Below are 13,196 nucleotides of genomic sequence, written 5' to 3'. Positions count from 1 at the left end.
AGCATTTTAGACTGCTACTTTGACGGATAGATGAGTGACAATCATCGATATTATCCACGTCCACTTTTTGAATCATAAGCTACTGCGCTACTAAGGTATTGCTATCACAGATGCTCGCCACGCTGAATCCAATGCACCATCTAAACCGCTGCTCCCTTCCGTAGTATTCAAGATTCCTATCCCTGGACCTGGAAGCTTCTTCCAGTCGCAGTCTTCCTCTCCTTCTTCTCACTCTCATCTGCCTCAGGCTTCGCCCGGTTCAGCACCTTCAAGAAGTCTGCGACCCTCCTGCGCATTCTCGAGTGCATATAAGCCTGCTTCTCATCAGTTTCTCCGTCCTTGCCAAGACGGTGTCCCAAAATCCACTCACCTTAGCAGCCTTGATGTGGTAGTGGAAGTAATCCCTAAACGTCTGGATGTGGCTGATACTCTCCTCTCGCCGCTGCTGGGTAAGATGTCTCGGCGAGAGTACAAATGTCACGTAGCCCACATCTCCTGCGCCCTGACCCTGCGCATCGAGAACCCCGGGAACTCCACGGATCTCGAGCGGCGGCTCATTCATATACAGGACCTGCGGAGCCGTCTGTAACGCGCGACGCCGTGCATCCACAAACTCGGACAGGAACACCTTCCCGAAGATGCGGTCGGTCTCCTCGCGGAAGACGGTGGAGAAGATGACGGTCACTCGGTCGTGCGAGGCCTGGATGTACATTGCTTCCTCGTCGCGGTAGCGGATCACCATTACTTCGCTTTGCGTGGCGGCAGGCGCGCTCTCGTCGAGCGATGCTTTGGCTTGCTCGGCGAGTCCGTGGTGCGTGTCAATGGCTTTTTCGAAGGGTGCTGCCATGGTGTTGCGGCGGAGGAGGGATACGCGGCGGATTAGGTCGTCTCGTGCCTCTATCCACTACATCAGCATCACACATAAATACATCCCCGTTGCAGGCAGGTGAACATACCAGCCTCGGCCGGCAGGTCCTCCAAGTCAATGAGTAGACTGAAGTCATAACCCGACTCGGTGGTAGTAATGTACTGGCCATACTCGCGCTGGAGCACATCCTGAGCCCCATGCTGCACCAATTCCGCGTAGCACTTTATGCTGATGCTGATGAGGATCTTGGTTTTTGTCTCCGGCGTCGATACGTGAAAGGTTACGCCGTCGAAGTCGGAGATCACCTGGTCGATTGAGACCGGGTTGGCGCCCTCCACGAACCGCTCTGTGAGAATCGACTTGAGGAGGAGGTTGTGGTATTCGAGGAGAAGCTACGGGGGTTAGCTATGATGATTGGTGATTGAATGAAACTGTGGGAGCTTGGGGAGCTTGCCATGGTGGTGGTGTTGAGGTGATGACAAACCCAGTGGGAAGGAGATGGATGGAGCGGGTCTGTTGTGAACGGGAATTGGATACGAAGTTAGCTGTTGAAATCGTTGGAGCTGTGTTGCTCTTGCAAGCACCCCCGTTCCCCGCTGACGGACTGCCAAGCCGGACTCAAAGATGCCGCGGTGGCACGAACGGGAGAGACCAGGGCCAAATACCGAGTGACACGCAGAGATGTGGATGTAGACAGGCGCAGTTCGTTCTTCTATAACCATCGATAACATACCCCAAAGAGAGAAAACTTGCACAGAACAAAAACAACCACCTTCCTCATCTACTATACAAGTTTTGGTTTGTCTTCTCTGCCTATCGCACCATATATTCTAACGGCTCGCCATGGAGGGATTCAGCAGCCTCTCCATGATCGCATCCGTGTCATTCTTCCGCTGCCGAGTCGCCGCATCCGTCTGCGCCGCTATCCTCCTATTCGCGAGGAACCTGAACCCGGTCGAGCCGTAGAGTTCCGAAGGCGGCACAACCTGGTCCACTGCCAGTTGGATCTTTCCCTTCGAATCGATACCCGCCTTGACCGGTCGGTACTTGTGGACCGGGAATCGGTCTTCGTTCCTCGGTGTGGTTCGCATCGAATTTCTCTGGACCTTCGCGACAACACCAGCGATACCAGCCACTTGTCCAGTCGCAGGCTGCCATCCCAGCCGTCTTCCGGGCACCTCCTTCTTCGCCTGTTGCGGTCCGAGCTCGGGGTCATTGTAGGCGTAGGCATTGGATCGAGTGTAGTGCAATCCGGCTGAAGGATGCGTTGACGGCGGCTTGTTGATTGGAATGTCTAAGAAGTCGATGACGAGTCTCTCGAGGTACGGATGGTCGGCACGGATCTTCATGATGTCCACCTTCTCAATCTCCAATCCCTCTGCCTCCTTCTCGATCTGCGCCGGCGATACCACCTCACCCGCCATCATGTGCTTGCGCTTGATCTTATCGACCCTCTGTCGCTTGGCGACAAAGTCATAGAACTCATCCTTTCGCGGTACAATCTCCTTCTTGATATACTCGCGCAGATCCTTAGGAGCCATGCCCTTAACGAACGGGCCCTCGTACCGCCACTTATACGCCTCAGGCTTGACCTCATCGAAGACGGTATTCCTGGGATCAAAGGTGCGGGAGTCCATATCGTAGTCGTGCTCGGAGACGGGAGGGTACAGCGCAACGTCGAGCTCCTGCCATTTCCGGAGCGTGTACACATCGTCGTGCGCCGACTCGAACGTCGTCATGTGCTCAATCGTGTCGAGAGCTCCGTAGCGCATGTAGATCGACTTTGCCGATGTCGAGAGCGGGAGGCCACGCTTGAGACCCCAGTCGCCGCGGAAGGCTGAGGACCGCGGGGTCGTGATGGCTTGGAGCGTGGGATACGGCGCCGGTGGCGGGGTAGTGATGCTGAGGGACGGTGGGGGAGGCACCGGTGCCGGCATAGCCATCAACCGGGAGTTCCGGAGGAGGTGTGCAGCTGGTGATAGCGTTTTGGTCGACATGGTTGAGCTGGGGCGCACGCCCGGGTGGAATTGATGTCGAATTCGGGGGTGTGGTCGGATGTGGATTCTTGGGACTGCCCGACTTTTCGATAGCAGGACATGCCGGGTAAGCTAGGTGAGTGATATATTATGATAGGGAAAATACAACAGTGTTCGAAATGGGCGTCCTGTACTTGGAATATCAAAGAAATCATTTACTCTAGGGTAGAAAGCAGGAGATTTACAAATTCGGCGCAATTGACCTTCAGAACACATTGCCGACAAAGGGTACTCAAAGTTAACGCTATTACCATCCTTCATGTGAGCTGTGGGAGGGGCCCTGCATCTCTTCTATCTCGCAGTCTGCAGAAGTGCCTGTAACAATACAGAAAAGCTCTTCTACGCCGGGACTTCTACTTTTTGCAGCTTCTTTAATCCAAGTTTTGTGCAGCCGGATCCTATTTATTAGTCTGATGTCAAAAGTCAACGGGGGTATCATAGGTAGTGACTAGAGACGTGAACAATCTGATTGGCGTATAGAATTACAGTTATCCAACGATTCTTCGTTTCCACAACTCATGCCACCAATTCCTCTTTAAGTATTTGCCTCACGGGTTGGAGACTCGATACATGTAGAGTTCCTACAGTGCATCTATATGGGAGCTCCGGCAGGGCCGAACAGGAGTGCCCGGCACTGGGCAGGGTATTGTGTTTGCGGAGGCTGCTTCCCCGAGCGATTAGATAAGATCTAAAAGCTAGCTCGAGCCGTTAGCTGGGAAGTATCCCACTAGTTTTACTCCAGAGGTCAGAGGAAGACGAAACCACCGACCAGTGACCACCGACCACCCCGCCGCAGAGCCTCAATCTCAGCCCTAGTTAACCCAGCCAACCAACGAAACCACCATTGAACCACCATTGAACCGATCCACAGTGCACACACTCCCGTCGACTTCACTCTCGGCAGCGAAAGCAACACGACCACCACGCCCCTTCCCCGCCCCTCCTCCACCTCCCGCCTCTCATCGCCTCTGCCCTCGGCCCCCGCCCTCGGCGCCAAACCAAACCAACCAAACCATGTCGCAACCAACCATGTACTTCAAAATAATCTTGCTCCGCTCAGGCATCGGCATGACGAAGCGGCAGAACGGCGTGTTGGCCTCACTCGGCTTGCGCAAGCGCATGTCGATCGTCTACCACCCCGTGTCGCAGGAGGTCGCCGGAAAGATCATGAAAGTCAAGGAGCTCCTGGCCGTCTCCGAGTGTCCCTTCGCTGAGACCAAGGCGGAGATTCATGTAAGGCGCCAGCCGCCGAGTGGGTTCATTGTTGAGGCGTAAACCCGCGATGGGCTGGGGGGATTTGGGGGGGAAGGGGGGTGTATGATATTACGTGGTTTAGAGGAGGAGAAGGAGGGAGGGGAGGAAGGAGGAGGAAGGAGGAAGGGAGGATGGGGGGATGGGGATGGGAAAAAGGGAGGAAGGGAGGGGGGAGGCGTTCAATGTACTAAATCTCTTCACGAGCATCAGGCGAGAACAAAGACAAAAACACAAGTAACTGCCGCTCAGCCATGTTCATTTACGATTTCCTATGGCTACGAGTAGATAGAGTGCATCACACAACACACACACACACACACACACACACACACAAGATGCTCTCCATGATTTCTACGACCCATCACCCAGATGCACGGCAGCGCTGAGGTTGCGCTGCGGCTCCTCTCCCACCATGGCGAGGTCCTGGGCATTGGCTTCGCTGCCGCCAAACCGCTCCTCGGCACTGACAATGCAGTGGATATTTGCCGCCAGCTTGTTCATGGTCTCCATCCACTCGTCGTAAGGATCCGAGTCGAAGACGATACCACCACCTGTTGATGTTAGTTAATGGGGATATGGGTAGTTACTCGGGTTGGGTGGAACTCGCCAGCTTGCAGATACGCAACTCCATCCTTGACGGTCATGGTGCGCAGCGCGATGCAAGTGTCCATGCTATCGCTCTCGTAGCCCCAGTAACCGACCGCGCCAGCATAGACGCCCCGGCGCTCGCCCTCCAGCTCTGCAATCAACTCCATTGCCTTGACCTTTGGGGCGCCGCTCACGGTTCCGGCCGGGAAGATGCTCCTGAACGCATCGAAGCGAGTCATTCCCTCCCGGAGCTCACCCGAGACCTGCGAGACGAGATGCATAACGTGCGAAAAGCGCTCAACGATCATGAGTCTGTCGACGGTGGTCGTGAGCGGGTCGCACACACGGTTGATGTCGTTGCGCGCCAGGTCGACGAGCATGACGTGTTCGGCGCGGTCCTTGAGCGAGGACCGCAGCTCCTGCGCGAGTGCATCGTCCTCCTCGCTGGTCTTGCCACGCTTGACGGTCCCGGCAATCGGATGAGTGATGATGCGGCCGTTCTCGGCCTTGACGAGGAGCTCGGGCGAGGCACCCACCAGCTGGAAGTCTGCGCAGTCGATGTAGAACAAGTACGGCGAGGGGTTGACGGTTCTCAGGTGGCGGTAGATGTTGAACGGATGGAGGCTCGTTGGCCTCGAGAAGCGCTGCGAGGGCACCGCCTGGATGATGTCTCCTTTGGTGATGTGCTCCTTCAGACGGTTGACATGGCGCTCGTATCCCTCACGGCCAATGTTCGACACATATTCCTGCCCTTTCACGATTGGTGGCTGGTGCGGTAGCGGAATCTCGGGCGACTGTAGGATCTTTATGATCTCGGCGATGTCCGTCTCGGCCTTCTCGTAATCCGCTCGCAGCGTCTCCACGGTCGCATCCTCCTCTTCACGTATGTGCATATGCGTGATCACCTTGATGGTCTGGAAAAAGTGATCGAAGGCCACGATCGTGTCGCAGATCATAAACAGCGACTCGGGAATCTGCAGCGGGTCCTTCAGCTCGCGCTTCGTCCGCGGCTCGAAGTACTTGACGCAGTCGTAGGCGACGTAGCCCAAAGCGCCACCGGTCATGGGCGGAAGACTTGGACCCGCGAATTTGGCCAGTCGGTAGTTGGCGAGTTCCTTCTGCAACACGGTGAGGGGGTCGACTTCCTCGCCATGGCCAGTACCGGTCTTGATGATTTTTCGCGGGTCTGGAAAATCGTCAATGGGTCTGAACTCAATGGGACACCACCACCGACCGGGTAGGTATTCGAGCCGCACGCACCACATCCGAGGAAACTGTATCGTCCGATAGTCTCCCTACTCGACGCGCTCTCGAACAGGAACGAGTTCTTCGTCTTGCTCCTATCACATCCACCCTCTGTCAATCGCGACATCCCTTCCCTTCCCTCCCCTCCGTGGGGCATGTGACTCACGTGGCCGAGAGCTTCAGGTAGGCGCTCGACGGGTTCAGAAATTCCGCGGGGAACGAGGCGACGAGCGGAACAATGTTTGGAGCCGTGGCAGCATCCTCCGCTCGTGCTTTCGAAATGACCTCCGAGACTGTGGGGAGGTCGGGCGAGACTTTTATCTTCATTGTCGGATAGTGTTAGCGGGGTTACAGTTGGGATGGTGGGGAAGCAGGGTGGTGGTGGGGTTGAGAAACGTGCAGATCGCTCGACGAACCTGGGTGACCATTTTGAAACAACGCAACTTGGGATGACTGAATGATTGGAGCTGGACGGAAGCGAGAGGAGGAGGAGGAATGGATGGCGGAGTATTCAGATATCAATGGCAATGACTCCTACCCACAGCACAGGCAAATTCGGGCCGGCTTTAGTTATTGCTATAGGGCCCTTGCATCGGCGCGTGCATGGCGTCGTGCAGCATGTCATGATTAGGCGGTATCTATCTCTCCTAGCGAACCCGTTCGGCATCGCAACCCAGAGAATCAACCGTTTAAAGGCCATCTATCATTTGTGTGGAAAGAGATAAAGAAACAAAGAAACAAAAGATAAAACGCCACGACACCTGGGTATCTTTCGGCCGCTATGCAGAGAAAGCAAGAAAGAAAACAGGAATGCAAAGACCTGAACGCAATCCCAAAGGCCGGCTCTATGAATATGGGCATCATCAATCATTATCTATCACATTGTCACCCGACTAGACGACTCATCGTTCAACCAATGCCAAACTTTTTTGTGCTGTTCCAGCGCAATGAAGGTGAGGATCGTCTGCGGCCTGTTTCTGTCTGTTAGCTTCCTGTCCCCTATCTAAGCTTCGTATCACATCGATCCGGTTGCTCACCCCAATCTCATGAAGCTGGGCACCCATCCTCTGAATGCCCAGCGCAACCCCTCCTTATTCGTGATGTCTGCAAGCAGATGCATGAGCCCCTGGGAATCATGGCTAGACATGACCCTGGTTTTGATCACATCCACAGGGCTGCAGATGGTGGTTGCGATGAGGCCGCTGACCAAGCTCGCGGTGAAGTGCGTTGCAATGCCGTCCGAGAAGTACGACAGCTTCAACAACTGCATCTTGGCGATGTCATAGGTGGCCAGTTGCGAGGAAGTCATGAGTCCTGCACGGAGAGTGTTCGGCCACACACCGCGGAACAGCGCCCGCGGACCCTCGTCACGAGTCATCCGCACCAGGCCGTCGATTGCATGCTTATAGTTGCGACGCTTCTCCGGCGGATTCGCGAGGTCCTGCTGCATACGCACATTTATGATATCTGGGGTTCGATGTCAGTCAGACAAACTGAGACCCGAGTGGAATATTCAATGACATACCCGCCGGATTTCCAGCCAGTCCGCCCATCCTATGCAATCACATCGTTAGCCAATTTCAGGCTCAGGACATCCGCGACGAACTTACCAACCAGCCCCGAATGACATGAACAGCAACATTCCGAAACCTGCCGGCTCTCCTCCCGGCACTGTAACATAGGCCTTCATCGCATCGTACGCACCGAACCTGGTGGTTGAATATGTCGCTAACCAACCAACGTGGTATCAATCAGTTCTCGTTCCTACATGCTCCAGATTCACATACGACCATTCCGAGTCACCCTACCTTGTCGCAACAAACTAGCAGACAGCTGCGGACCGACCGTTAGTACCAATCGCTTCCACCAGAATCGCATCATAGGACTTACCCCACTATATATCGCCAAAACACCTGGTCGTCCCCACCACGATGAGTTAGCCATCCGAACTGCGACCTCGGAGCTCTTCACATCATACCTTCGTGTCTAACGATGTTCACCGCCGTCCTCGCCAATCCCAAGTTCTGCATCCCAGCCGTCTGCAGGCGGACCTTCAACAGGTCCCTATCACATGTATCATACATATGTCAGCGTTCCACGGCCTCTACTACTACAAGTTGGCCACATGTTGCTTTCACTTACAGAGGGTGCGTACAGACCGCCGCCATACAGCTGGCACTGCCACCGAACCAGAAGGGCGGATGTTTGTTCTTGACCGTTTTCGCCATCGTCGTTGCAATGCAGTTCTCGAAATGTGTCTGTCGCGTGTTACGTCGGAATCAACGATGCTGCTGCAGGAACAGAACAAATTCACTTTTTTTATTCCCATCAGGCTGATGTGGAGGAAGGAAGGGGTCCGACGTGTGCCAAGACTGGAGGGATGAGCTTGTACTCTACTCTACAATACGTATTTTCGGTGGCTGCCGCAGGCCGGAGGCTCGGAGCTCCCAGAGGGCCAGAGAAGAGAGAACATCAATTTGTCGCATGCGGCCTTAACTAACCTTTCATTTCCAGCCAGCTCCGCGGGGTCGAGAGAAAGCTCGACTATACATACCACCACGGCCCGTTGCTGCGCCGCTGCTGCCTACCAGCCACTTTTACAAAAGAAAAAACCATGCGAACAGTCATTATCCGCACCCGAGCCGCACCGAAACCGCTGTAGACTGTGAAGTCGGCGCCGGTTCGGACCCGTAGGCAGCTGACAGATGTTTTCGGGAACCAGGACTCCTCAAGTCCCGGAGTTCCAGGAGGCTTTTGGCTACCCAAGAACCGGGTGGGAGCATCACTCGTGCTCCACGCTGGTCGGATTGATTATGAAGCCAAGTACTCCATATACAGACTCACCATAGTCTGGAAACTCTCTCTCTCTCTCTTCATTTATATACAGACACTGCAGTCTGGCGAGGAAAGCGCAGATCGCCATGATTTAATAAATGAAGAAACAAAACCGAATACCTCCATAGGTACATACGGATTTTATGAAGACTGCCGCAGTAGCCATGCCAACCTGCATCATGTCCTCCCAATAGAGTTTTTTTTTCTTCACCTCATCGCACCTAGATACTCTATACATACTAGGACCGCCTCCGCGAGTATATCCAGAGAGAGAGAGAGGAGATGGGCCTCCGTTCGAATTCCAAACATCTACCACACATAGGTACAGCAACACCACACACCCCCTCCGTTCACCCCAATCTCAACACCATCTCCCTCGCCACCTCCGGCCCGACCGTTGCCACCGTCTCCCTAACGACCCTATACAGAATCCCCTCGGTATCCTCGAACCCCTGCAAGTTATCGGCCGTCGTCTGAAAGGTTCTCGCAGCCACCTTGACGGCGCCGAGATCGAACTCGTCCAATTCCTCCTGCGACATTATACCCGGCATCTGCGAGTCGATGGAGAAGCCCGCGCCTGCGTTGCTAGGATCGATATCGAGATCGGGAGGGGGGCCCGAGAAGCGATTGCTCCAGGTGCTGTCGGCTTCGAGCGAGGACTTTAGGTCTGCCGTGAGCGGGACCCAGACGTTTGTGGAGGGGTCCAGCAGCTCCGAGGGACCGTAGGTGGCTTTGTAGCGCATCTTCTGGCAGGAGGGGATGTAGTATCCTTCTCTTCGTTAGTGATGCACAGTCGAGGTGTTTCAAGAAGGAACTGTTACCCATGTAGTAGCACCCGTATCCTCCCTCCTTCGCCAGACATGCTTCGTGGCAGGCACTGACCTTGCCCAAGTGCCAGCTCTCAAAGTCATTGTGGTAGATGAAGTAAACGCCACTGACGACGTCGGGGAGCAAGTCGAGCACGCCCATCGCGATCAGCCGTCCGTCGAGGCGATAGCACATGTGGTACGAGCCAAACCGCTTGCCCGATTCCGTGGTCGTCGTGGGCAGTGGTGATTCGCACAGAAACCTCTTGAAGCCTGCGGCGCTGATCTCGTGCGGTTCCTCCTTGTGGACATTGCGCTGGTAGTTCTCATAGACCTCGTATCTGCTCACCAAACATCGTCAGTCGATGGAATCGCCGATTCGCAGGAGGAGGGCGGAGGTTACTTTTCGTCAGAGAAAGATGCGGGCTCAAGAGTGACCTCGAACTTGTGCGCCGGCTCGGGCGGGATGGATGATTCAATGGTAGAGTATTCCGGTGCGTGAACACTCTCCGCCAGGTTGAAACTGTTGTTCTGTTTCTTTTTCTCTCTGCGATGGACACGAGAGACACTGTCGTCAGCAAATTGCCCCACTACATACAGCACTCACTCCAACAGGACCTCCGCGGCCACCCCTCCTCCCCCCACCATATAGAGTGGACCGATGATCGATTGATTGAGTTCCCGGCGTCCGACCGAAAAATTGCCGGCATTCTCCCCCTCCCAGCGACCAGGCGACCCGGACCAACCAATATATTGAACGGCACAAGCCGGTGTATGTATAACTGCGAACGTGCATGATGCACAGGTGGGTATGGATGTATCGACAGACATGGACCAACTTACTCTTTGGACTTGGGATATTTCTTTGCAGCTTCCCGGATATAATCCTCGCCAAGCACGTTGCGAGTCCATTTGTGCAGACACTGCCGCTGGTCCCTGGATGCCTTGAAGGTGTCGGCGTGAAGACTTTTCGAGGCAAGGAATCATATCGATATATCATCAGCTCTCTCGGAAGCTACCACATCCATCCGTCCATCACCACTGAACCCCCCATAAACTACACCCCACTACCGTCCCCCCGTCCGCCAGCCAGCCCATTCGCAGCGATGGGCAGCATGGGCAGCGGTACGTAGTATAATGTACTAGCAGAAGGGGAGTGGCATGGCAGTTATCACTCACCGTATGGTATAGTGCTTGCAACATGAAAGGGTTATGTGAGGTTTGTACAATGTAGTTCCACTCCTGCAACGGCGAACGAACGGAGGGCGTGTCAGCAACGACTGGACGAAACGGTACTTTGAGCATCCGGACGGACCAAACGCAGCGCCGGCATCACCGAATATCACCCGGCACATACGATATACCTATCGTAATAGTGACCTGGTGCTGGCGCGGCTGGCTGAAAGAGCTTGCTAGGCAGCTGTCCGACCGGATGCGGGGAACCGGAGAGCAACCCACCGTCTCCATCCACGGTCGACGAGACATTGATAATGCCTTACTGTCAAGACCTTTGTGCGCAGGTAGAACGACGAGCCTACTCTTCCGGAACCATTCACCTGCGCATCAGCCACTGCGATCGTTCATTCCCCCAGAAATGCGAGTGGACGTGTTTGTTTGGCTGTCGGAATCCGCAATTGTGTATGTAAAAAAAACTTTCATTTTTCCTTTTCTTTCCTTCCGACGTCATGCATGTGCAGTGGGGTAGAAGTGGTTTGGTAGTGGGTAGTGGGTAGGGTATCTGGTACAGAACCAAAGTAGGGCGAGACAGACTCTAGAGAAGCCAAAGAGAAAAAAGCAGGCAATGCAGGGGCGGAGGCATAAGGGTAAAGGAGCGGGGGATCGGAGGGAGTAGGGGAGTAGGGAGGGGTTTGATTCACGTAATGGAGGATTTTCCTTGGGATCCGTTTCGCAGTAACCGCAGTGCGTGCTTGAGAAGGAACCTGCACATCGATACAACAACGCAAGGGAAAAATTGGAGTTAGCTAGCCGACCCAAACGATGCACGACACCAAACGTACTGCGCCCGCGGGCCACGAGGTGGAATGACTGGTACGGAACGAACCTTGGTACGAGAATGCGCTGGTCGACTGAGATCCGGCTGTTGCGGCGGACATGGTTGGCTATGGCCGGAGGGGGGGGTGGAGGGCGACCCTATTTCGATGGGTTCACTGGCTGATTGATTGGTTGAAGCTGAGGTGGAGGTGGAGGGGAAGTGGCAGCGGGGCAGCAGAACCAGCAGCAGCAGCAGCTGTGCAGAGGGGGGGAAGAGAACAGATGGCGATTCCGAAGTGATCGATTGACCGGTTATAGGTATAGTATTTCAGGCTTCGGTAGAGTAGAGTACTTGCTAAGCTATAGGGTAAAGTATAGTAGAGCAGGGCAAGGCAGGGGAGGATGCAATTTACTATGGAGGCATCATCGTCAGTTGGTCAGTTGCAATTGCAGCCACAGGGCGGTGCGGTGCGAGGAAGAGGAGCATCTACGAGTACGAGAACGTTATGTAGCACATGCGAGAGCTGAGGGGTGGAGGCGGGGGGAGGTGGGAGAGTGAGAGTGAGAGTGAGGGAGGGAGGGGGAGGGAGGGGGAGTGAGAGTGAGAGTGAGAGTGAAAGTGAGAGCGAGACAGCAGGTGAGAGAGTTCCGGCGTGTGGGCGGGTTCGTCCAATCCAAAGGGCCGGAACGCGACTCTGTCCAATAATACGAAGGGCCCAACTCGACTTCCGGTCCGCCTGAGATCAACTTCTTTCTTTTGGTCTTCCTTCCAGATCTCCATCCGCATCCCTGCACGCAACCCGCATAAACCATATCTGACGGCACGCATCATTCGTCCACAGCTCCGGCGACGGACGACGACAGCAACAATGGTTAACTGACGACGATGTCGTCAACGTCAACATCAACGCCACCACCAGCATCTCCATGGAGAGTGTTCAGTGAGGCGTAGCACAGGGACGGAGCAGCTGTGTACCGGAATCCCGTGCCGTGCAGATGTCCCGTCGGGTCGACAGCAATTCTGCGTGTACGTAAGTGTAAGTACTCTACGGTACGTCTTGCTACGGTACGTCTGTGGTCCGCATTCAAGCCGTAGCAAGCGCTGTATCCGTGAGATGCGAGCGGGGGAGAGGGACGGGAGGGGAGGAGAGGGGAAGCGGATGAGGAATGACTGAAGCGATGGTCACGGGGTGAGGAACCGTATGCACTGTGCACCGTTGAGATTATTGCTCGATTGACTCGTTCGTTGCTTGGCGGATTCCGTTCGTGACGACAAGAGTGAATAGGGCGGGCTCGGGTCAGACAAACAAACAAACAAGCTCGTCAAACGAAACATATATGGTCGCTCGTGGGATGTTTGCGGAACCGAAGAGCAGCGTTGAACAGCGCTGAGCACTGCGACGGAGAAAGACAAAGGATCCCCTACAGTGCATACCCACTGCACGCATAACCAAGCAAGTACCCTTCAGCTCTGCCAGGGAAACCAGACGGGACTCGGGAACCAGACCAGACCAGACCGACCGACAACAAACGGCGGAACGGTCTCCACGCCATGCCATGTCATGTCACATC

At 54.9% G+C, this 13,196-nt stretch overlaps 6 protein-coding genes across 6 annotated transcripts; 1 reads left to right on the top strand and 5 right to left on the bottom strand.

Annotated features, from left to right (window-relative positions):
• Window positions 1–54: 54 nt before the first annotated feature.
• Window positions 55–1,422, bottom strand: BZA05DRAFT_381324 (Arp2/3 complex, 34 kd subunit p34-Arc-domain-containing protein). The gene is made up of 4 exons (XM_051481996.1): window positions 1,323–1,422; window positions 957–1,260; window positions 371–897; window positions 55–314 (listed from the first exon to the last, which is right to left on the bottom strand). Exons 1-4 carry the CDS (start codon window positions 1,323–1,325, stop codon window positions 177–179), a joined length of 972 nt encoding a protein of 323 aa, XP_051344068.1. The 5' UTR covers window positions 1,326–1,422; the 3' UTR covers window positions 55–176.
• Window positions 1,423–1,519: 97 nt separating this feature from the next.
• On the bottom strand, window positions 1,520–2,917 carry BZA05DRAFT_381323 (mitochondrial ribosomal protein MRP51). Its single transcript, XM_051481995.1, has one exon. The coding sequence runs from the start codon at window positions 2,863–2,865 to the stop codon at window positions 1,699–1,701; it is 1,167 nt and encodes a 388-aa protein (XP_051344067.1). The 5' UTR covers window positions 2,866–2,917; the 3' UTR covers window positions 1,520–1,698.
• A 738-nt stretch (window positions 2,918–3,655) lies between these two features.
• On the top strand, window positions 3,656–4,281 carry BZA05DRAFT_381322 (mitochondrial 54S ribosomal protein YmL33). The gene has a single exon (XM_051481994.1). It carries the CDS (start codon window positions 3,919–3,921, stop codon window positions 4,177–4,179), a length of 261 nt encoding a protein of 86 aa, XP_051344066.1. The 5' UTR covers window positions 3,656–3,918; the 3' UTR covers window positions 4,180–4,281.
• A 179-nt stretch (window positions 4,282–4,460) lies between these two features.
• On the bottom strand, window positions 4,461–6,548 carry BZA05DRAFT_381317 (ADC synthase). Its single transcript, XM_051481993.1, has 5 exons — window positions 6,408–6,548; window positions 6,158–6,312; window positions 6,007–6,086; window positions 4,766–5,932; window positions 4,461–4,709 (listed from the first exon to the last, which is right to left on the bottom strand). Exons 1-5 carry the CDS (start codon window positions 6,417–6,419, stop codon window positions 4,510–4,512), a joined length of 1,614 nt encoding a protein of 537 aa, XP_051344065.1. The 5' UTR covers window positions 6,420–6,548; the 3' UTR covers window positions 4,461–4,509.
• A 129-nt stretch (window positions 6,549–6,677) lies between these two features.
• BZA05DRAFT_381315 (mitochondrial carrier domain-containing protein) lies at window positions 6,678–8,408 on the bottom strand. Its single transcript, XM_051481992.1, has 8 exons — window positions 8,134–8,408; window positions 7,970–8,055; window positions 7,882–7,904; window positions 7,800–7,824; window positions 7,602–7,719; window positions 7,517–7,545; window positions 7,029–7,458; window positions 6,678–6,962 (listed from the first exon to the last, which is right to left on the bottom strand). Exons 1-8 carry the CDS (start codon window positions 8,217–8,219, stop codon window positions 6,869–6,871), a joined length of 891 nt encoding a protein of 296 aa, XP_051344064.1. The 5' UTR covers window positions 8,220–8,408; the 3' UTR covers window positions 6,678–6,868.
• Window positions 8,409–8,780: 372 nt separating this feature from the next.
• Window positions 8,781–12,036, bottom strand: BZA05DRAFT_381312 (arginine-tRNA-protein transferase). Its single transcript, XM_051481991.1, has 8 exons — window positions 11,695–12,036; window positions 11,510–11,572; window positions 11,091–11,166; window positions 10,812–10,874; window positions 10,476–10,598; window positions 10,036–10,179; window positions 9,648–9,973; window positions 8,781–9,595 (listed from the first exon to the last, which is right to left on the bottom strand). The coding sequence occupies exons 1-8, from the start codon at window positions 11,744–11,746 to the stop codon at window positions 9,177–9,179; spliced, it is 1,266 nt and encodes a 421-aa protein (XP_051344063.1). The 5' UTR covers window positions 11,747–12,036; the 3' UTR covers window positions 8,781–9,176.
• Between the last annotated feature and the right edge of the window lie 1,160 nt (window positions 12,037–13,196).

Source organism: Tricharina praecox (assembly GCF_024521635.1).
Source record: "Tricharina praecox strain CBS 144465 chromosome Unknown BZA05scaffold_1, whole genome shotgun sequence".
Classification (NCBI taxonomy): Eukaryota; Fungi; Ascomycota; class Pezizomycetes; order Pezizales; family Pyronemataceae; genus Tricharina; species Tricharina praecox.
This window is presented reverse-complemented; position numbering and strand designations above follow the sequence as displayed.

What these genes read in the sequence shown, in the direction of transcription:
- BZA05DRAFT_381324 (XM_051481996.1), bottom strand. An exon ending in GGACCTGCCGGCCGAGGCTG is followed by an intron (nt 898 to 956) that starts GTATGTTCACCT and finishes TGTAGTGGATAG; the next exon opens with AGGCACGAGACGACCTAATC. An exon ending in ACCACATCAAGGCTGCTAAG is followed by an intron (nt 315 to 370) that starts GTGAGTGGATTT and finishes GATGAGAAGCAG; the next exon opens with GCTTATATGCACTCGAGAAT.
- BZA05DRAFT_381323 (XM_051481995.1), bottom strand. Translation starts at nt 2,865, where the DNA reads ATGTCGACCAAAACGCTATCACCAGCTGCACACCTCCTCCGGAACTCC.
- BZA05DRAFT_381322 (XM_051481994.1), top strand. Translation starts at nt 3,919, where the DNA reads ATGTCGCAACCAACCATGTACTTCAAAATAATCTTGCTCCGCTCAGGC.
- BZA05DRAFT_381317 (XM_051481993.1), bottom strand. An exon ending in ATACAGTTTCCTCGGATGTG is followed by an intron (nt 5,933 to 6,006) that starts GTGCGTGCGGCT and finishes ACGATTTTCCAG; the next exon opens with ACCCGCGAAAAATCATCAAG. An exon ending in AGTTGCGTATCTGCAAGCTG is followed by an intron (nt 4,710 to 4,765) that starts GCGAGTTCCACC and finishes TAACATCAACAG; the next exon opens with GTGGTGGTATCGTCTTCGAC.
- BZA05DRAFT_381315 (XM_051481992.1), bottom strand. Translation starts at nt 8,219, where the DNA reads ATGGCGAAAACGGTCAAGAACAAACATCCGCCCTTCTGGTTCGGTGGC. An exon ending in TTTTGGCGATATATAGTGGG is followed by an intron (nt 7,825 to 7,881) that starts GTAAGTCCTATG and finishes GTCGGTCCGCAG; the next exon opens with CTGTCTGCTAGTTTGTTGCG. An exon ending in TGCTAGTTTGTTGCGACAAG is followed by an intron (nt 7,720 to 7,799) that starts GTAGGGTGACTC and finishes TTGGTTGGTTAG; the next exon opens with CGACATATTCAACCACCAGG.
- BZA05DRAFT_381312 (XM_051481991.1), bottom strand. Translation starts at nt 11,746, where the DNA reads ATGTCCGCCGCAACAGCCGGATCTCAGTCGACCAGCGCATTCTCGTAC. An exon ending in CAAGGAAAATCCTCCATTAC is followed by an intron (nt 11,167 to 11,509) that starts GTGAATCAAACC and finishes CCGGAAGAGTAG; the next exon opens with GCTCGTCGTTCTACCTGCGC. An exon ending in AAATATCCCAAGTCCAAAGA is followed by an intron (nt 10,180 to 10,475) that starts GTAAGTTGGTCC and finishes TGTCCATCGCAG; the next exon opens with AGAGAAAAAGAAACAGAACA.